We start from the raw sequence: 21,493 nt of genomic DNA, 5'->3' as shown, positions 1-21,493 counted from the left end.
CGGGGCCTGCTTGAGGCCATACAGGGCCTTCTTCAGCCTGTAGACTTTCCCATCTGAAGAACCAAAGCCAGGAGGCTGCTCAACGTAGATCTCCTCCTTCAAATCACCATTCAGGAAGGCCGACTTCACATCCAACTGATAAACAGGCCATCTCCTATGGCCAGCCAAAGCAAGAACAGCTCTAATGGTTGCCATACGAGCTGTGGGGGCAAAGGTGTCATGACAGTCAATCCCTGGGCGCTGGGAAAAACCCTTAGCAACAAGGCGAGCCTTGTGCTTATCCAAAGTACCATCACTGAGATATTTGGTCTTGAAGACCCACTTGACTCCAATCACCTTCTTCTGCGGGGGGCGTGGCACAAGTGACCAAGTGCCATTCCTCTCAATAGCCTCCAACTCAGCTTCCATAGCTTTCTTCCATGGAGCGGACTGTAAAGCCTCCTTCACGGAGGTGGGCTCACGATCCTGCATAACACAGGACATCAAACAATAATTGGAGCAAGCAAGCTCCGAAGAATGCGCCTGGTGCCTCCATGACCGCCGCGGACCATCCTGCGGTCCCCACTCCTCAGGAACCCCCTCGATCCCTGAATCACGGAGTGTCACGGGCCCAGCGAGGAGAAGGCCGAACCTCCCCTCGTCGTTCTCCAGCAGTAGAAGACTCTGGAATGTCCACCGAGGGTAACTTCTCAGAAGGATCCGGTGGAACAGTAGACTCTGTGTCAGAAATAGAATCATAATCAAAAGGCACGGGCTCCAGTGGAACTGTAGAAGGAGCCCAACTCTCCCCTGGATCTCCAAGAACGGGATGCTCATCACCCGTTGAAGAAGCCGGAACCTCCACAAACCGCACATCACGGCTAGTATATACATCCCGCTTGACGGGATCATACAGTCGGTAGCCTTGGGACTGGGAGCTGTAGCCAACAAATACCTATTTTCGGGAAGCTGCTTCAAATTTGTCACGGTGAGCCTTGGGAATGTGAACATAGGCATCACACCCAAAGACTCGAAAGTAAGAAACATCTGGCTTCGTCCCAAAATAAGCCTCAAATGGAGTCATCCCTTCCACGGCCGAAGTAGAGGATCGATTAAGAATGTGGACTGCAGTAGCCACAGCCTCGGCCCACAGAACCTGAGGGGTCTGTCGGTGCTCCATCATGGTGCGCGCCATCTCGATCACACTGCGGTTCTTCCGGTCGAGAATACCATTTTCTTGAGGAGTATTGGTATTGGCAAACTCCTGGTGAATTCCTCTATCTGCACAAAACCGAGCAAATTCATTAGACACAAATTCACCTCCCTTGTCGGATCGCAAGGTCTTCAACTTCCGGCCTGATCGGTTCTCCTCAAAGAGAAGCCAATCCTTGAAGTGCGAGAAAGCTTCTGACTTTAGTGCCAAAAAATAGGCCCATGTCATCCTGCTATAGTCATCCACGATCAGCATGAAGTACGAGCTCCCACGCAGGGACTCATTCCTCATAGGGCCACATAGATCCGTAGATACTAGCTCCATCGGTGAAGTAGACCGCCGCGAAGCTGTGTGGGGAATGGCATCCCTATGCTGCTTCCCCCGTATGCAAGAGACACATGGCTGCTGGCTAACCACTATATCCGGCAACCCTCGAACAAGCTGTCCACGTGACGCCCTCTGAAGATAGTCATAGTTCAGGTGACCAAACCGAGCATGCCATAACTCAGACTGTGACTGTGAGGTAAGAAGAAGAGTAGTGAGGGCAGTGGAAAACTTCAGTTTGTAAATGCCGTTCTCCTCATATCCAGAGGATAGAACCTTCCTCGATTCACGATCAAGGACTCGCACAGTAGAACTGTCAAACTCCACCAAAAGACCAAGGGAGCAAATCTTATGAACTGAAAGGAGATGGTACCCTAATCCTGGTACATGCAAAACCTCTGAGGTATGGGTGCCACCTTTTCCATCCGGAATAAGCTGCATCTTATCCCGACCTGCAATAGAAACTGAAGAACTGTCCCCAATGAGAACCTGCCCACGCGAAGGTCGCAGCTGGGCAACACCATCTGATGAAGGAGTCATGTGCCGTGAGGCACCACTATCAACAATCCACTCTCGAGCTTGGGGAGCCGTCATCGCAGCGGCAGAAGCATTCGGTGAAGCGTCCTCAATGACAACTAGATGTAGAAATGCAGCTGATGAGGGTGCAGCCACCGCTCCAGAATCCTTGTTATCCTTCTTCTTGGTGTCCTTCGTGTCTTTGTCAGGGCAATCCTTCTTCCAATGGCCAGTCTTTCCACAAATATGACATGTGGAGTCTTTCTCCTTGTCCTTCTCCTTGTCCTTCTTGGACTTATTATCCCCCTTCTTCTTCTTTTGGTCCTTCCCCTTCTTCTGAGAGGCTTGACCTGTCAACGCCTCCGTCTTGGAAGCATTCTGTCCCTTTAATTGTTCCTCTTGGTCCAAGACCATAGGAACCAACTCTTCCCAGCGAAGAGTAGACTCTCGCCCTGAAGCAATAAGGGCAGAGTAAAATGTACCGAATCGTGGCGGCAACTGGGACAATAGTGTGATCGCCATGTCTTCGGAGGAAATCTGCTTCCCCGCATTCTGAACCTGCATCTGTAGCTGCCTTAGCTTGTTAATGTGTTCCCTTAGCGAAGAAGACTTATTGACGGACAAGGTCCGCATCTGTACCTCCAAAGAAACCCTCTTCATCAGGGTCATCCGATTGTACATTTGATCAAGCTCCAGCCATATCTCACGAGCCACCGTCAAGTGCTCGATGTGAGCGATCACGGCTGTAGTGCATGATAGAAAGAGAAAGGATCGAATCCTGGCATTCAGTTTGTCCCAATGAGACTGGGCCCTGGCCAACTCCGCACGAGCATCGGAAGAGAGTTTAGACTCATCTCTTACCGAAGGCCGGTCAATATCCTCCTGTACCAACTCCGCCAAATCATAGGACTCAAGGATGGCCAACATCATAACGCGCCAAATGCGGTAGTTGTCGCCGTCGAGCTTCTGATCTGTAGGAAGAGCCGGTAGGACAGGCACCTTCCGGTCCATAATCGCCTGGAACTCCAAGTCCATCTCTGTAGACATCTTCACCTGCAATGCCTTCTCAAACGCAAAAGCAGCCCCCTCTGAATGGGTAAACTCAGCCTGCTAAGGCTCTTCCGCGTCCCGAAGCTTCTTCACCCGCCGAAGGCGATGAAAAAGCAAAACCTGCACTTTTAGGTTGAAAACTCAAACTTTCTCCGCATCAAACAGCAGCAAATCCACCACCTGTACTCCTTTCCTGTGCGCCCACACTCGTTTCTGCCTTGTTCCAAGGCGCAGCCCTCCTGTCTGCCCTTAAACGCAAAAAACGCAAATTTGTGTCGCGATGGAAACTCCTCTTCAGGTTGATTCTGCGCTCAGTCAGCCCTCAAACACTGCTCTGATACCATGTCAGAGTGCAGCGGTGCGGAAGCGTAGGACTGAGAGAGAGAGAACGCAGAGAGAGAAGGGAGAGAAAGAGACAGTGTACAATGAAGATCTGCTGTATAAAGAATGCTGAATACAAAGATATACACGGGCGCAGTGCGCTGGACTGCGTGTCTCCACCTCGACGATGCGACCTGCTGTCCACCTCGAAGTCTGCTGCAGTCTGCACTGTCTGCTGTCTGAAATCTGCGAACAGAGACAGAAATCTGCATGGCACCGGTCTGTAATCTGCGACAGAGAAGAGTAGACAGACTGCTGGAAACGTCGGCAATATATAGCCGGAAAACTGCCTGAAATGGGGCGCCAGAAATAGGGCGCAGCCTGGAGTAAGTCGGCTGCAGGAAGTCGGACTGCCACGTGGCAGTCCGACTGTGCAGCAGCCTGCTGGTCCGACTGTGCAGGCTTGCCTGCCCACCAAACAGGCTATGATCTCTAACAAATCAGTGATAGATGCTAGGCGAACTATTTGGTGATCATAGTATTATTTAGGAACCCAAAATTTCAGGTCATCCTCATGGGAATCGGGAGGACCTTTCCCTACAAGGTAGGCTCAAGCGATGCTAGGTAGCAAAATCCACAACATTCCAAGGGAGTTCCAGATGATATTGCCTAGAACGATGACTCCTTGTACTTGGTACCAAAGGATTGATCACTTCTTTCTACAAAGTGGCTTCCATCGATCAACTCATGACCCTAGCCTATACTTCAAGGTAAAGGGTGACAGGTGTGTTTTGCCCATCTTGTATGTGGATGATCTTATCATTACGAGGAGCTATACTCAGTAGGTCAATCGAACATTGAGAGCTTTTGCCATAGAAGTTTGACATAACAGATCTTGGGATCCTACGTTTCTTCCTTGGATTGGAGATCTATCAGATGGCACAATGCATTTTTATTTCACAATACACGTACATTTCTGAGCTTCTCTCGGAGTTTGGTATGGTTGATTGTCAGCCTATTTCTTGCCCCATGGACCTAGAGTCCAAGCTTTTGGCAACCAGAGCTCCCCTTCCAGATGCCACCCATTATAGATGTCTTGTTGGCTCCCTCATCTGGCTTATTCACTCTGCTAGATGTTTCTTTTGTTGTGGCTTTGTTGTCTTCTTTCATAAAGAATCCCACTCAGGAGCATTCGAGAGCGGCCTTGCGCATTCTTCATTGTTTATAGGGGACTCGATCCTACAGGATCATGCATAGAGAGGGGGTTCCTCTCTCTGGTTGGAGTGTAATTGATTGGGTAAGTGATGTGGATTTGAGACGGTCCACTACAGGTTGTGCCTTCTCCCTTGGATCCGGAGTTATCTCGTGAAGCAGTAAGAAGCAGCCTACTGTAGCCCTTTCTTCTACAAAGGCAAAGTATCCTGCATTATGTTCTACAACTATGGAGGAAGTTTGGCTTCACCACATGTTGGCGGAGATTGGCTTTCCTCAGCCTAGACCTACGGAGCTTCATGTGGACAACCAAAGTGGTCTAGCTCTGGCAAAGAACCCTATGTTTCAGGCTTGCACAAAGCACATCAAGGTTCGGTATCACTATGTTCAAGAGCGGATCATGGATTCCAAGTTAGCAGCCGCCAACTGTTCCGCGGAGGACAATGCTCACCAGGTATTCTCTCTCCTCCACAACTTGCATTTGCTGCATATTCTCTCTCCTCTACTACCATTTGCATCAAATCCAGCCTCCTAGGCTGTTTGTTGGTGTTCAACTCTCAAAGGCTAACTTGTTGCATTTCAAGATCTATTTTGAGTACGACACTCTCTCTAGCTCATAACCTTTGCCTTAATCCTAGAGATACAAGAGTTCAAGGTTCAATATTCACTGCATAGTGTGTTTGCTACATGAGCATCATATATTCCGTAGTCATTCACTTCATTATTATTGTGTTCATTGTCTTTGAGTTACCCCAACCCTAACTGTATTTTGTGTTATTAGTTTGTGCTTTGTCGCATAATTAGTTTTGTGTTTTTTGTGTATAGAGCATTTCTTCACACGGTATGAGAGCTAGGTACTCTCTAAGAAACCTTGGTCTTTGATTAAAAAGCTCATTCACAAAAGCAAGAAAAACAGAAGGATCAGATGACTTTAAACACATTCACACCACCGCTCCAATCTCCAAAGCCAAACATGGACAAAAACGATCAGGAGTGGACCTCCCAGCTTGCTACTGCCCGATCTCACATGTGCAGAGAACCATCAAGCTACCATGGAGTCCGAAGTCCAAAAATAACCCAAAATGGGAGAAAAACAACACAACATTGAAGATATACTTATATATAGTCCAAAAATTGATCCCAACTTGACATTTGACAAATTTCCATTTTCTTTGGGGCCTCCACATGCAAAAACAAGTGGCCTAGTCCTTTGGCCCTACCCTCATTAAAATAGTATGGAAGGCTATCCAACCTTAATTTTAAATTCCTAACCTCTTTGAACTTGAAAGTGTTGAAACTTTCTACAAACCTTTGTTAGCAGTCATGTTTGTCATGCCTTGTCATCTCCTGCCTGTGAACCTCAGTCTGAGTCAGACGAGGACATTAGGAGCTCTGACATGTCTGTCATGTGTTATGATGGGGGAGGCTAGTCACTCTTGACTGGCTCTCTTAGGATGTGTATTTCTTTTTGGCCTCTTTTAGTGGGCAGCCACTGGCTGCCCGGCCACTTTTTTGGTCACTGATATGGGGCGCCCATTTTAGGGCATTTTTAGGGTTTGCGCCCATTTTAGGGTTAGGGTTAGGGTTTGTCCTTTGCCTATTTATAGGCAGCCCCCCTCCCCACTTGGTCACTTGTCTTCTTGCAGATTCCGACACTCCTTCTCCCCCGTGGTGGTGCTGCCATCTTCATCAGCCTGATCTGGTGCCCTCACTAACGCTGTGGGCTGCATGCAGGGACTGATCAGTCCATTTCAGTGTATTCAGCATTCATTTCAATCAATGCAGATTTCTCTTCCTTATTTTCTGCTTTCTCTCTCTCTCTCCCTCCGTGTTCGTATTCCCTCTTCCGCAGCGCACTCTCACATGGTATCATCGCCAAACTGAGAGCACGAAGGTCTTCATCGACTGGAGAGACACCACACCTATCATCTGTTGCTGCCCCCCTTCTCTCCAACAGCCAGGCGGCCCCTCCAGGTGGTCTATACATTTGCGTTTGCTGCATCAGCCCCTTCCAGAGGCTGCCACGTCATCAACCAGCCCCTGTCTACTTGCGTTTTCAGCTGGGCGGCCTTCTCTTCAACTGGGCGACTCCACTACAGGCTGCGTTTTGCATCCAAGGTGGTCGTTTTCCCTCCTGGCGGCTCATCTCCAGCTGGCGCTTCTCTTCTTGGCTGCGTTTTGGTGCCTGGAAACTTTCCCTCCGGATTTTGTGCCCTACACAGCTGCGTTTTCACCTCCTGGTGATAGGCGACCTGATTTCCTGGAGTTTGGTGGTTCTTCTGGTGGCTGGTGACCCTTCTGGTGGTCATTCTTCGGCATCGGCACAGTTTTCTTCGGTGTTTGGTATTTTGCAGATTGGAAGATGTCTTCTCATCAGTTTACAGGCTTTGATGACTCAGATGACGAGCTTTTGTCTCAACACTCATCTGAACGGAGGCGTGATTTCTATCACGAGGACCGTCGTTCCGAGTCTATTCCTCTTTCCCGTCCCCCTTCTATTCATGTATCTCGGCAAGCCTCTTCCAGTGGGCCGAAGATGCAGCCTTTGGTACCCCCTGTACAGGTACCCGTACTTCCTCAGCTGCCCAAAGAGGACCGGTTGGATGGCTCCAACTTTTCTCTATGGTCCTGCAAGGTGGAGTGTATCTTGGACTCCTTCGATCTTTGGGAGCTTGTTTCTATTCCTATTCCCCGGCCTCAGGTGGATCCCGCAGATGGGACATCTCTGGATCGTGCAACATTATGGGATCGGCTCAATTCTAGAGCCAGATCTTTCCTCTTTCTGAGTTTGCAGGATTCTGTCCTTGTTCAAGTTCACAGGTTGAAGACTGCAGCAAACGTGTGGAGAAAGCTCGCGTCTCTCTATCAACAGAAGACGTTTGCCCACCGGATATCTCTCGAAAAGAAGTTGCGGATGCTCGCTATTGATGATAGTCCTTCCATGAAGGACCACATCAACAGATGACAGGATATGAGGGATGAGCTTGCATCCCTCGGTCGGACGATATCTTCTGAAGACATGGCTATGATTCTCTTGGCTCAGCTGCCATCGCCTCGGTTTGATGTCTTCTACACCAGCCTTCTTACATCGAGGACCCGTGAGAAGCTTCTATGGGAGGAGCTATCCCCGCTTGTCTTGGAGCATGACAAGCGACTCAGAGAGGTCAGTGCTAGTGGATCCGACTCCACTAGAGCCTTTGTTGCAGGTTCGGGAGGACAGAAGAAGAAGAAGAAGAAGTCACAGGCTAAGAAGAAGGACAGTTCTTCAGGCTCTGACACAAATTTAGAGAGCCCGAAGTGCCCACACTGTGGGAAAGGGACACATCCCGAGGAGAAATGCTGGAAGAAGTACCCTCACCTTCGTCCGGGAGCGAAGGGTGGATCTACATCGGAGCCTTCTTCTACCTCTACACCAGTTGTTACCCATGAGTCAGTGTTCCTTCATATCCATGCTTTGGAGGAGGATCCTTCTTCCGTGGCTGCAGTGTCTTCTGCGCAGCCTTGGTTAGTGGACAGTGGTGCTTCGAGTCATATGACTCCTCGAGGTGATTTGTTACAGGATCTCCATCCATCAGAGAGTTCAGTCACTGTTGGTGACATTTTATCGGTGCCTATTAGTGGTGTTGGCACATTGCCTTTGTTTACCGACCGACCTTCGAGCTCCTTTTCACAGGCCCTACATGTTCCGGATTTGGGCCTTCCCCTCCTCTCAGTTTATGGCCTTACGAGGCTTGGCACACGAGTGATCTTCACCGAGCATGCCGTTGTTATTGAGGATTCTCTTACAGGAGCTGTCTTATCTACAGGTTGGCAGGAGAGCGGGCTTTACAGGCTCCATTCTCCTTCTTTGATACAGGGTCCTCCGAGGCAGTCTATTGCTACACCCGTTTCCACTTGTGCACCCTCTTTTCCCCAGGTTCCTTCCCATCCCCCACCTTCTCCTCCGGTGGTTCCCTCGTACCCCCCATCCCTTTCAGAGGGGGACGATCTCGGTGATGCGGCTGTGGATTCCCTGGCCCCTAGTGTTTTAGAGGGGGATTCCCAGGATCGTGAGGAGCTCCTTCAGCGGCAGTCTACATCGACAGACTTCATCGACATTGGCATTCCTCTTGCCACCCCAGGATCTATTTCTTCTTCGGCCTTCAGCCACATCCAGGATCTGAGAGGGGGTGTTAGCAGTCATGTTTGTCATGCCTTGTCATCTCCTGCCTGTGAGCCTCAATCTGAGTCAGACGAGGACATTAGGAGCTCTGACATGTCTGTCATGTGTTATGATGGGGGAGGCTAGTCACTCTTGACTAGCTCTCTTAGGATGTGTATTTCTTTTTGGCCTCTTTTAGTGGGCAGCCACTGGCTGCCCGGCCACTTTTTTGGTCACTGATATGGGGCGCCCATTTTAGGGCATTTTTAGGGTTTGCGCCCATTTTAGGGTTAGGGTTAGGGTTTGTCCTTTGCCTATTTATAGGCAGCCCCCCTCCCCACTTGGTCACTTGTCTTCTTGCAGATTCCAACACTCCTCCCCCGTGGTGGTGCTGCCATCTTCATCAGCCTGATCTGGTGCCCTCACTGACGCTGTGGGCTGCGTGCAGGGACTGATCAGTCCATTTCAGTGTATTCAGCATTCATTTCAGTCAGTGCAGATTTCTCTTCCTTATTTTCTGCTTTCTCTCTCTCTCTCCCTCCGTGTTCGTATTCCCTCTTCCGCAGCGCACTCTCACAACCTTTGTCTAGAACATTAAATCATTTAAATCTCTAACCCCCATGACACCAAAAGGCATTTCCAATGGAAAATTCAATATCCTTGACCAAAATCTGACTTAGGTATCCCACTCGCACCTATCCATCACAACTTCTGCCAATGTCTCCACCTGCCAAAGCTAGGATTATCTGTCACCATGACACACATCTAACTTAATCTCACATGTCCACAACTGAAGTGTTAGAATGTGTCCGAAGAGCATTAAATTAAAACTTCACATCCTTGTGACAAACTTGTATTGAGCTACAAATGCATTAGCCTAACTTAAACAGCCCCAAAGCACGCTTGATTAATGAAGAAACCTTATTATTTTAAAAGAAACGCAATCCTATGTCAAATCCTAATTTGGGTGCCCCCAAACTTTCTATAAATAGGCATGCAACCCACCACTCTCCCTCAATCTCGTTTTTATAGGTTTCAAGAGCTATATCATTGCTCCCTACACCCCGTTCACGAAGGACATCATTGCCAAAGCTTCCCATCATAATCTACATCCATCTTGCACTAATTTCAAACTCTTTCACCTATCACCTACCTCTTGGAGCTATCGCCATCATTAGAGTGCTTGCATTTGCTATTGTCAAGGCATCCACACACAATCGCCATCATCTGCATCATGTCGCCATCCGTAGGAGTTGTCACCATCATCTTCCTACCTGTATTTGGTGTCTACACCCTATGTTTACAATCATTCTCTCTCCTCCAGTAGTCGTCATCATGCACTGTCACTGCCAGCCTGTACCTATCGCCCAATATCAATCAGCTTGCATTTGCCTATTCCTTCCCGTTGCACAGTCACCAAGTTTTCTCTCTCCTCAATTTGCATTTGCTGCATATTCTCTTTCCTACAGCCTGTCTACATCAGATCCACTCTTCAATGACTGTATTTGCTTATGTTCAACACACGAAGGCTGCCTTACTACATTTTGGGATCTGTTTTGAAGTACGACACACTGTCCAGCTCATAACCTCTACCTTGATCCTAGAGATACAAGAGTTCAAGGTTTAATATTCATTGCATAGTGTGTTTGTTGCATGAGCATCGTACATTCAATAGTTATTCACTTCATTATTCATAGTGTTCATTGTCTCTGACTTACCCTAACCCTAGTTGTGTTCTATGTTATCAATTTGTGCTTTGTTGTATGATTGGTTTTGTTTTTCTATGTTTAGAGCATTTTTTCACATAGTATCAAAGCTAGGTACTCTTTGAGAAACCTTGGCCTTTGATCAGAAAGCTCATCCACAGAATCGGAAACAATAGAAGGATCAAATGACTTCAAACACATTCACACCACTGCTCCAATCTCCACAACCAAACATGGACAGAAACAATCAAGAGTGGACTGTCCAACTTACTACTACCCGATCTAACATAGGCAGAGAACCATCGAACTACCATGGAGTCCAAAGACCATATCACATTTCCGCCACTGAGTATAATCTCATTCTTATGCACAGGGCTTAGCAAGAGGTTGAAGATAAGCCTCAATTATCTCCTTTGGATTCACTGCACAAAACAAATATCCTTACAGAACCTTTAGAATCTCCACTACGAACTGGCCATCCATAAGTGGAACCTAGCTTAGATTACACTCCACTTCAACAATACTTCTTTTCTCCAATGCCAAGCATGAACCCTCTTATGTCAGATTCTATGTCAAGCGATTCTATCTTTTCTGTTGGGTGGGGGGAGGCTCATGAAGAAGTGACTCTTCAAAATAACCTTTGGTTTTTAAGAAATGAGAATGACAGGTATTTCTTTATGAACTCAAAACTAGGTAAGAAGTTAAAAGAAGAACTTGTAAGTATTCCTTCCCTTCCTCTACAATTTTGTTTCTCATAGTCAATTTCAAGTAGGTGCATCTTCATCAAATTCTCAATCTAATGCATTTAATGGACAAAAGGAACCAACCATGTTTCCCACAACAACATCTATCACTAATCGATTTGGGCTCCGACCCATCCCTCCCTCATCTTTCGCTACACCTTCCTTTCTCATCTGCATACATCTCACAATGACTAGTACATTGAGTAATGACCTCCTGATGACATACTATCAACACAACCTTGGATGCATGCTAAATACTCTGAGATCCACTATATATGAGAGTTGTCCATAACTAGTGAAGTGGAAGTACTACCTCCCTCCCCTCCCCTTGAGTTTCGGGCCATGCTCCAAACCCCTTCTCTGCTGAACTTGATTAAGCCACAACAAAAGTTGGCTCTAACTAAAAGGCATCTCAATAAAGTTGAAACAACTAAGGATCATCTACCAAGTTATCCTTTTCCATCCACTTTGCATCTATTGGTGAAACAATATTGAAGCTTCACCACGAAGCATATGGAAACTTTACCTCTAACTTTAGTTGCCTCAAAACCTCCACTAGGTTGTAGGTCTTTCTTCCCCTTAAGCACTCAGATGCTTTATACTTTCACATTAATACAATTTCAACTTGACTAATATGCAACATTGCATCCAGTTGACTAGCCCCTCATGTGTATCTGACATACTAGGAGCACCAGATACATCAGGAAACATTCTTATTTGCATACTTTGAACCATTGCAATGTGACTATGCATGGGAATTTGCATACTACCAACCATACCAAGATACATTTTCCCACACATTGCATGCATTACTAGCTGTACTTTTCCTCACGACCAATACTATATGAAGCATTTGCATGACCAGCATTAATACCACGACTCCCAAACACAATGGGCTGCATATATACATTGCCAAACTTGCCACTTTGCACCCCAACATCATACCAACTGGAATAGAAGTCCTAGGCCCTCAATTTTGAGCACCCATCTCGAGGTGGTTGTCAAACCCTAATTTCTGCAGTAAATGAGGGTTTACAGCAGAGATTTTCCAATATCTTCACCTTTGATGACTCAAACTGCTACAAAATACTGCAATAACTTAAGAGATGACTAGAGGATGAGATAGAATGCAAAATAGAGAGGAATTTCAAAGTTTCATTGCGAGAAACGCTAAAAAGCTATTGTTACCCTGCTCAAATAGCCATGAAAGCTGTCACCTACAACTTAGAACCACCAAAAAAGACCGCTACCTCCTCCTGTATGATGTCATCTACACCAGAGGGCCTTAGACTATTGTCACCTGCTGCTGGAGGGCTCCAAACTACCATTACACGCTGTAGAACTGATCCTTGGTGGTTGCAAATCACATTAGCAATCTCTTCTTGCTCTCTAACAACCTTCTTCTTGTCAGAAAGACAGCTCTAGAGCATGGCAGGGGCTATGGAGGTTGAAAGATGAATACAAGGCTCATAATGACATAGACAATGGACTGATTGTTACACAAGTGAATTAGGTTTCAAGATGGAAGCTTGGGCTCATAAACACAATCTTGTGTAAGACACTGACAATGACACTAATTGAAAGAAAAAAGCATCATGATATATTGCATTCAACTCTTGAAAGTGATAGTCAAGTACAATGATTTATAGTAGTTGGGTAGTGACATTCCACCTCACTGTGCCTATGGGATTCACGGCATCTCTTCGTGGAGCATACATCATTTGTCATATCTTTCAACACCTCTCTCTCGCGATGGCTGAAAATAAACTTCCACTAGCCCCTAAAAAGTTTTTTTCACTTGCATGGGCAAGTTTTGCCAAATGGCAACCTTCTAATTCTATTTTTCAGCATCATCCAGCTTATTAAATTAATTTTTAAAATATTAAATCTGAAAATTAATTTAATAATTATTCTAGTGCTTAGAAAATTAATTCCACCGGTCAATAATTAAATTAGATGGACCAATTTGTCTTCTAAGTATCTCTGAGCAATTATTAACCCTTAGATTGACATTAATTAATTGATTATTGGCCATAGTTGTCAGGTACGAAAAATGCGGTACGGTACGGTACGATAAAATACAGTACTAAATGATACCTTAAGATTTTATAAGGTACGGTACGATATTAGTACGAAAAAAAATTAACTTCATTATTTTGAACTATAGATGATAGAACAGATCTTTAAAGTCTAAATAGCAATGCTATTGGAGTATATAAGATGAATACTTGAGGGTAACACGCCAAAACCTCTATGGCATATGCCGCATGCACAACATGCGCTACAACTTACAAGTACATACATAGGAGTGGATACATCATACATGAATGATCATACAAATAAGAGGCATGTATGCTTGAGAGAGAGAAGATTAAGAGAGAGAGAGAGAGAGAGAGAGAGAGAGAGAGAGATGAAATGACATGAGATGCTTTATTAATGTCTATAAGAGGCCAAAATGACCTGCGAGACTAACAGTTACCAAACAAACCACCAAAGGTTTTGGTAAAAGATTTATGAATTTTGTTATGGTTTTGTTTGGCATTGCTAAGGCTAAAGTAGCTACCGATGGTACATTCACTAATTCGTGTACTCTCAGAAGGTACATTAGGCCAAGCTATCCTCTGGGCTAGTTTTATTAGCAATGTGTACTAATGCTTTAGGTTGGGTGGTGCAAAATGAGCTGTGAACAAAGGTAAAATCAATAGGATTAAGCTGCTTGATGATTTTCTCAAATGGTGCTGAATTTATTTATTGATGACACTAACATATTGTGAAAAATGATGGGACAACATTTAGAAACGTTTGGAACTGCTTGAATACCTTATGTATGGCCTTTGGCTCTAGGATAAATCATAACAAAACATGTATAAGGAGTCTAATCAAGGTTCCACCCCCCTTCTTGGTTGATCGATCAACGCTACAAAATCACCACCACCACCACAACAACAACAGTCAACAACCCAAACCACCACCAACAACAACAACCACGCAAAAAAAAAAAGTGATTGTTTTTTTGTACGAATTCGTACGTTACGAACCATATAGTACGAGCCAATTCGTACTACGTACGAGTGCAACTATGTTACTGGCATTGATTAATTAATTAATACCTAGTCTCTGATGTCACCACTAACATTAGTGGCCAATAAATTAATCTAGGTCAAATCTCACACCAAGTACCTGTCAGAGTGCAGCGGTGCGGAAGCATAGGACTGAGAGAGAGAGAACGCAGAGAGAGAAGGGAGAGAAAGAGACAGTGGACGATGAAGATCTGCTGTATAAAGAATGCTGAATACAAAGATATGCAGATATATACACGGGCGCAGTGTGCTGGACTGCGTGTCTCCACCTCGACGATGCAACCTGCTGTCCACCTCGAAGTCCGCTGCAGTCTGCACTGCCTGCTGTCTGAAATCTGTGAACAGAGACAGAATCTGCGCGTCACCGGTCTGTAATCTGCGTCAGAGAAGTGTACCAGACTGCTGAAACTGCCAGGTATAAATAGCCGAGAAACGGGGCAAAAGAGGGTGCCAGAAATAGCCAGGCTGCTGCATTAAATGCAGCCGACTGGCTGCTGCAGGTCGGACTGCCACGTGGCAGTCCGACTGTGCAGTCCGACTGCACCAGGCCTGCCCTGCTGCCCTGATCTGATCTCTAACACCCCCTCTCAGAGCCTGGGCAGGGCAGAAGCCTGAGGGATCTGGAATGTCGCCGAAGTAGAGCCTGAGGAAGCGCCTTCGTAAACAAATCCGCAAGATTGTCCTCCGTCTTGCAATACTCCACAGTGATGGTCTCATCCAGAAGCTTTTCTCGGATGAAGTGGTACTGGATCTCAATGTGCTTCGTCCGGGCATGAAAAACAGGATTCCTTGCCAAGGCAATGCAACTCTCATTGTCACATCGCAGCAAGGTAGGACGAGTCTGGGGGCACCCAAGCTCCTCCAATAACCTCCGAAGCCACACAACCTCGCATGTGGTGGAAGACGCGGCTCGATACTCCGCCTCAGTAGACGAAAGGGCTACCGTGGGCTGCTTCTTGCTACTCCATGAAATAACACCTGCACCCAAAGTAAAGCAGTAACCTGTAGTAGACCGCCTATGGTCCACGTCACCGGCCCAATCCGAGTCGCTCCAACCTGCAAGTACAAGATCTGACCCATCTGTCCCTGCGGGGTAATGAATCCCTAAATCAGACATCCCCCGTAGATACCGAAGTATCCTCTGAGCAGCCTGCCAATGCACCGTCTTAGGTTCACTCATGAACCCTGCCAAGAGCCCAACAGCAAAACATAGATCAACCCTCATGTTGAGAAGCCAAATCAAGGACCCAATCAACTGTCGATAGCGGGACGCATCCGCCAAAGGAGAAGCTGAATGAGAAGTGGCCTTCCAGTTCGGATCCATAGGAGTAGAGAGGGCCCGACAATCCTCCATCTCAAAAGACACCAAGAGCTCCTGTACATATCTCTATTGAGAGAGAAAGATCCCCCTCTGAGACTGATAAATCTCATGGCCCAAAAAGAAATGGAGTAGACCCAAATCCGTCATCTCGAACGTCCGATGTAAAGCTGACTTCGTCTCCTGGACCTGCTGTGCAACATCACCTGTGACAATCAAGTCATCAACATATAAGACAAACAGCACACAACCATCCTCGGAAGTGTGAACATACAACTGCGGATCGGCCTTGGACCGCCGATATCTCAACTGGGATTGGAGGAACGAATCAATCTTCTCGTTCCATGCACGCGGAGCCTGCTTGAGGCCATACAAGGCCTTCTTCAACCTGTAGACTTTCCCATCTGAAGAACCAAAGCCAGGAGGCTGCTCAACATAGATCTCCTCCTTCAAATCACCATTCAGGAAGGCCGACTTCACATCTAACTGATAAACAGGCCATTTCCTATGGCCAACCAAAGCAAGAACAGCTCTAATGGTCGCCATACGAGCTGTGGGGGCAAAAGTGTCATGACAGTCAATCCCTGGGCGCTGTGCAAAACCTTTAGCAACAAGGCGAGCCTTGTGCTTATCCAAAGTACCATCACTGAGGTATTTGGTCTTGAAGACCCACTTGACTCCAATCACTTCTTCTTCGGGGGGCGTGGCACAAGTGACAAAGTGCCATTCCTCTCAATAGCCTCCAACTCGGCTTCCATAGCTTTCTTCCATGGTGCGGACTGTAAAGCCTCCTTCACGGAGGTGGGCTCTCGATCCTGCATAACACGGGTCATCAAACAATAGTTGGAGCAAACAAGCTCCGTAGAATGTGCCTGGTGCCTCCGTAACCGCCGCGGACCATCCTGCGGTCCCCACTCCTCAAGAACCCCCTCGATCCCTGAATCGCGGAGTGTGTCACGGGCCCAGCGAGGAGGAGGCCGAACCTCCCCTCGTCGTTCTCCATCAGCAGAAGACTCTGGAATATCCACCGGTGGTAACTCCTCAGAGGTGTCCGGTGGAACAGTAGACTCTGTGTCAGAAACAGAATCATAATCAAAAGGCACGGGCTCCAGTGGAACTGTAGAAGGAGCCCAACTCTCCCCTGGATCTCCAAGAACGGGATGCTCCTCACCCGTTGAAGTAGCCGGAACCTCCACAAACCGCACATCACGGCTAGTGTACACATCCCGCTTGACGGGATCATACAATCGGTAGCCTTGGGACTGGGAGCTGTAGCCAACAAATACCTGTTTTCGGGAAGCTGCTTCACATTTATCACGGTGAGCCTTGGGAATGTGAACATAGGCATCACACCCAAAGACTCGAAAGTAAGAAACATCTGGCTTCGTCCCAAAATAAGCCTCAAATGGAGTCATCCCTTCCACGGCCGAAGTAGGGGATCGATTAAGGATGTGGACTGCAGTAGCCACAGCCTCGGCCCACAGAACCTGAGGGGTCTGTCGGTGCTCCATCATAGTGCGCGCCATCTCGATTACACTGCGGTTCTTCCGTTCAAGAATACCATTTTCTTGAGGAGTATTGGTATTGGCAAACTCCTGATGAATTCCTCTATCTGCACAAAACCGAGCAAACTCATTAGACACAAATTCACCTCCCTTGTCGGATCGCAAGGTCTTCAACTTCCGGCCTGATCGGTTCTCCTCAAAGAGAAGCCAATCCTTGAAGTGCGAGAAAGCTTCTGACTTTAATGCCAAAAAGTAGGCCCATGTCATCCTGCTGTAGTCATCCACGATCAGCATGAAGTACAAGCTCCCACGCAGGGACTCATTCCTCATAGGGCCACATAGATCTGTAGATACTAGCTCCATCGGTGAAGTAGACCGCCGCGAAGCTGTGTGGGGAATGGCATCCCTATGCTGCTTCCCCCGTATGCAGGAGACACATGGCTGCTGGCTAACCACGATATCCGGCAACCCTCGAACAAGCTGTCCACGTGACGCCCTCCAAAGATAGTCATAGTTCAGGTGACCAAACCGAGCATGCCATAACTCTGACTGTGACTGAGAGGTAAGAAGAAGAGTAGAGAGGGCGGTGGAAGACTTCAGTTTGTAAATGCCATTCTCCTCATATCCGGATGAGAGAACCTTCCTCGATCCACGATCAAGGACTCGCACAGTAGTACTGTCAAACTCCACCAAGAGACCAAGGGAGCAAATCTTATGAACTGAAAGGAGATGATACCCTAATCCTGGTACATGCAAAACCTCTGAGGTATGGGTACCACCTCGTCCATCCGGAATGAGCTGCATCTTACCCCGACCTGCAACAGAAACTGAAGAGCTGTCTCCAATGAGAATCTGCCCACGCGAGGGTCGCAACTGAGCAACACCATCTGATGAAGAAGTCATGTGCCGTGAGGCACCACTATCAACAATCCACTCTCGAGCCTGGGGAGCCGTCATCGCAGCATCAGAAGCATTCGGTGAAGCGTCCTCAATGACAGCTAGATGAAGAAAATGCAGCTGATGAGGGTGCAGCCACCGCTCCAGAATCCTTGGTGTCCTTCTTCTTGGTGTCCTTCATGTCTTTGTCAGGGCAATCCTTCTTCCAATGGCCAGTCTTTCCATAAATATGGCATGTGGAGTCTTTGTCCTTGTCCTTCTCCTTGTCCTTCTTGGACTTGTTATCCCCCTTCTTCTTCTTTTGGTCCTTCCCCTTCTTCTGAGAGGCTTGACCTGTCAGCGCTTCCGACTTGGAAGCATTTTGTCCCTTTAACTGTTCCTCTTGGTCCAAGACCATAGGAACCAACTTTTCCCACCGAAGAGTAGACTCTCTCCCCGAAGCAATAAGGGCACAGTAAAATGTACCGAATCGTGGCGGCAACTGGGACAATAGTGTGATTGCCATGTCTTCGGAGGAAATCGGCTTCCCCGCATTCTGAACCTGCATCTGTAGCTGCCTTAGCTTGTTAATGTGCTCCCGTAGCGAAGAAGACTTATTTACGGACAAGGTCTGCATCTGTACCTCCAAAGAAACCCTCTTCATTAGGGTCATCCGATTGTACATCTGATCAAGCTCCAGTCATATCTCCCGAGCCACCGTCAAGCGCTCGATGTGAGCGATCACGGCTGTAGTGCATGATAGAAAGAGAAAGGATCGAATCCTGGCATTCAGTTTGTCCCAATGAGACTGGGCCTTGGCCAACTCCGCACGAGCATCGGAAGAGAGTTTGGACTCATCTCTTACCGAGGGCCGGTCAATCTCCTCCTGTACCAACTCCGCCAAATCATAGTACTCAAGAATGGCCAACATCATGACGTGCCAAATGCGGTAGTTGTCGCCGTCGAGCTTCTGATCTGTAGGAAGAGCCGGTAAGACAGGCACCTTCCAGTCCATAATCGCCTGGAACTCCAAGTCAATCTCTGTAGACATCTTCACCTACAATGCCTTCACAAACGCAAAAGCAGCCCCCTCTAACTGGGAAAACTCAGCCTGCTAAGGCTCTTCCGCGTCCTAAACCTTCTTCACCCGCCGGAGGCGATGAAAAAGCAAAACCTGCACTTCTAGGCTGAAAACTCAAACTTCCTCCGCGTCAAACAGCAGTAAACAGCAGCAAATCCACCACCTGTACTCCTTTCCTGTGCGCCCACACTCGTTTCAGCCTTGTTCCAATGCGCAGCCCTCCTGTCTGCCCTTAAACGCAAAAAACGCAAATTTGTGTCGCGATGGAAACTTCTCTTTAGGTTGATTCTGCGCTCAGTCAGCCCTCAAACACTGCTCTGATACCATGTCAGAGTGCAGCGGTGCGAAAGCGTAGGACTGAGAGAGAGAGAACGCAGAGAGAGAAGGGAGAGAAAGAGACAGTGGACGATGAAGATCTGCTGTATAAAGAATGCTGAATACAAAGATATGCAGATATATACACGGGCGCAGTGCGCTGGACTGCGTGTCTCCACCTCGACGATGCAACCTGCTGTCCACCTCGAAGTCCGCTGCAGTCTGCACTGTCTGCTGTCTGAAATCTGTGAACAGAGACAGAATCTGCGCGTCACCGGTCTGTAATCTGCGTCAGAGAAGTGTACCAGACTGCTGAAACTGCCAGGTATAAATAGCCGAGAAACGGGGCAAAAGAGGGCGCCAGAAATAGCCAGGCGGCTGCATTAAATGCAGCCGACTGGCTGCTGCAAGTCGGACTGCCACGTGGCAGTCCGACTGCACCAGGCCTGCCCTGCTGCCCTGATCTGATCTCTAACAGTACCACCTAGTACCTATTAAGTATAACTTATTATAACTTTTGCCTTTGGCACCAACTTATATCTCAGAGTCTTAGGTTCCACACTGTGAAATAATTAACTTGCACTTCACATGTGCAAGTAATATTAGCACATTTGATTAACTTTTAATCAAATGCTAAGCAAAGTAATAAAATTTCACGTTCTTATGAGAGTGTACTTCCTCAAGCATAAGTCAAATGCCTTCACTTATTTCAATGCTTGGATACTGCTAATTGGTCATCATGTGGATACTATGAGGAGTGATTCTGGTGGTGAGTTTTAACTTCCACAAGTTCTCTGAGTTTCTATAGGAGCAAGGCATAGCACACTAGCTCACCTCTATCAACTCCCTTGCCCAGAATGGAGTCGTAGAGCATAGGAACCGGACAGTCATAAACATGACACACTATGTTGTTCACAACATAGCTCCCTAAGCGCCTTTGGGTTAAGGCTATTAACACCTTGGTGTACATCCTTAACCAATGTACATTTGCAGCGGTCCCTAAAAAGACTCTGGACAAGGCATGTTTTGGCTCTTGGCTTGTTGTTTCTCACAGCGAATACATAATACACTAATGCCTGCTTGCAACACAGTTTAGCATTTGTTAATAGGTTAGAAATGACGGTGCCAATGTACGTCTCCATGTGACTTGTTGTAATTCTTCTCATCACCTCTACACCTCGTTAGACTTCTCATTCATGATAGCTTCTTTTCTCCCCCCCGTCCCCCCCCTCTCTCTCTCTCTCTCTCATAGCTTCTTTTCCCTTGTCATCAGGCCAGTAGCTCAGCACAAGCAGGTCCGAGCAAATGAAGGAAGAGGCGCTCACATGCTTCTCTTGATGAGTAGTAAGGCGCATCGAACATCCGGGCTGCTGCAATGGCGTATGAGATCGTTCCAGGCATCGAAATCAAGGGCGGAGGCATCCACAGTGAGATCAGTTTGATGACGATGATGATGATCCCCATGCGTATCCTCGGGTGCTTCCTCGTCCTCCGCCCTCAGCTCCAGTTGGACGATATCGTCCTCCATCTCCCTAGACTGCCAACTCGCGAAGAATGCAACAAATTCTACCTTTGTACGGTGAATGCTTTAAAGTTCTTGTATGTCATCAATATGCGCGTCATCATGAATGAATCATGAGTTGGACGCCCATACATCATGACTATGAAAGAGGGAAAGGAATGCACCAGAAATATTGAATGTCCATGAGCCTCGGCAAGAGATAGATTAATCTAGGTTGCTTCCTATAAGGTAAGCACAAGAACTAGGCTATTTCTACCTCCAAGTTCACTAAACGATTCACAATAAAGTCCTAATCACAACTATAACCATCATCGTAATAGTTGCACGCCAGTCGCAGTAGATGGAATGAATATAGTGATGCATCCCCATTCTTAGGAGAGGTGGATATGATTTAGGGATGCCCTTTTGGGAGCCAGTTGAGCCGCATCAATTGTGTGCACATCCTATTAAGAGGCACAATGGTTAAGATGAATTCATTGAGTGCTTAGATCAATTCTCTCTCATTTTTATCTTATGGCTCTCTTTTACATTGATCCTAATGAACTTTGAACAAAGAGTACAACTAAGAATTGTTGAAGTAGTGAAACTTGT

At 47.0% G+C, this 21,493-nt stretch overlaps 1 protein-coding gene across 3 annotated transcripts in view; it reads right to left on the bottom strand.

Annotated features, from left to right (window-relative positions):
• Positions 1-21,027, bottom strand: part of LOC148039427 (ubiquitin-protein ligase) — a 230,060-nt gene extending 209,033 nt beyond the window's left edge. Inside the window, exon 1 of one of the 3 annotated variants that reach the window (XM_087690579.1) lies at positions 20,706-21,027. In XM_087690579.1, coding sequence (XP_087546705.1) covers positions 20,706-20,908 — 203 coding nt within the window. In that variant the 5' untranslated portion in view covers positions 20,909-21,027. The remainder of the gene's footprint in view (positions 1-20,705) is intronic. The other 2 variants (XM_087690587.1, XM_087690593.1) reach the window with 2 other exon arrangements.
• Positions 21,028-21,493: the final 466 nt, after the last annotated feature.

The sequence above is a fragment of the Lygodium microphyllum genome, chromosome 2 (assembly GCF_053477565.2).
Source record: "Lygodium microphyllum isolate KBCC chromosome 2, Lygodium_microphyllum_v1.1.10, whole genome shotgun sequence".
NCBI classification, from domain to species: domain Eukaryota; kingdom Viridiplantae; phylum Streptophyta; class Polypodiopsida; order Schizaeales; family Lygodiaceae; genus Lygodium; species Lygodium microphyllum.
Note: the sequence above shows the minus strand (reverse complement) of the source record. Positions and strands in the feature narration are given on the sequence as shown.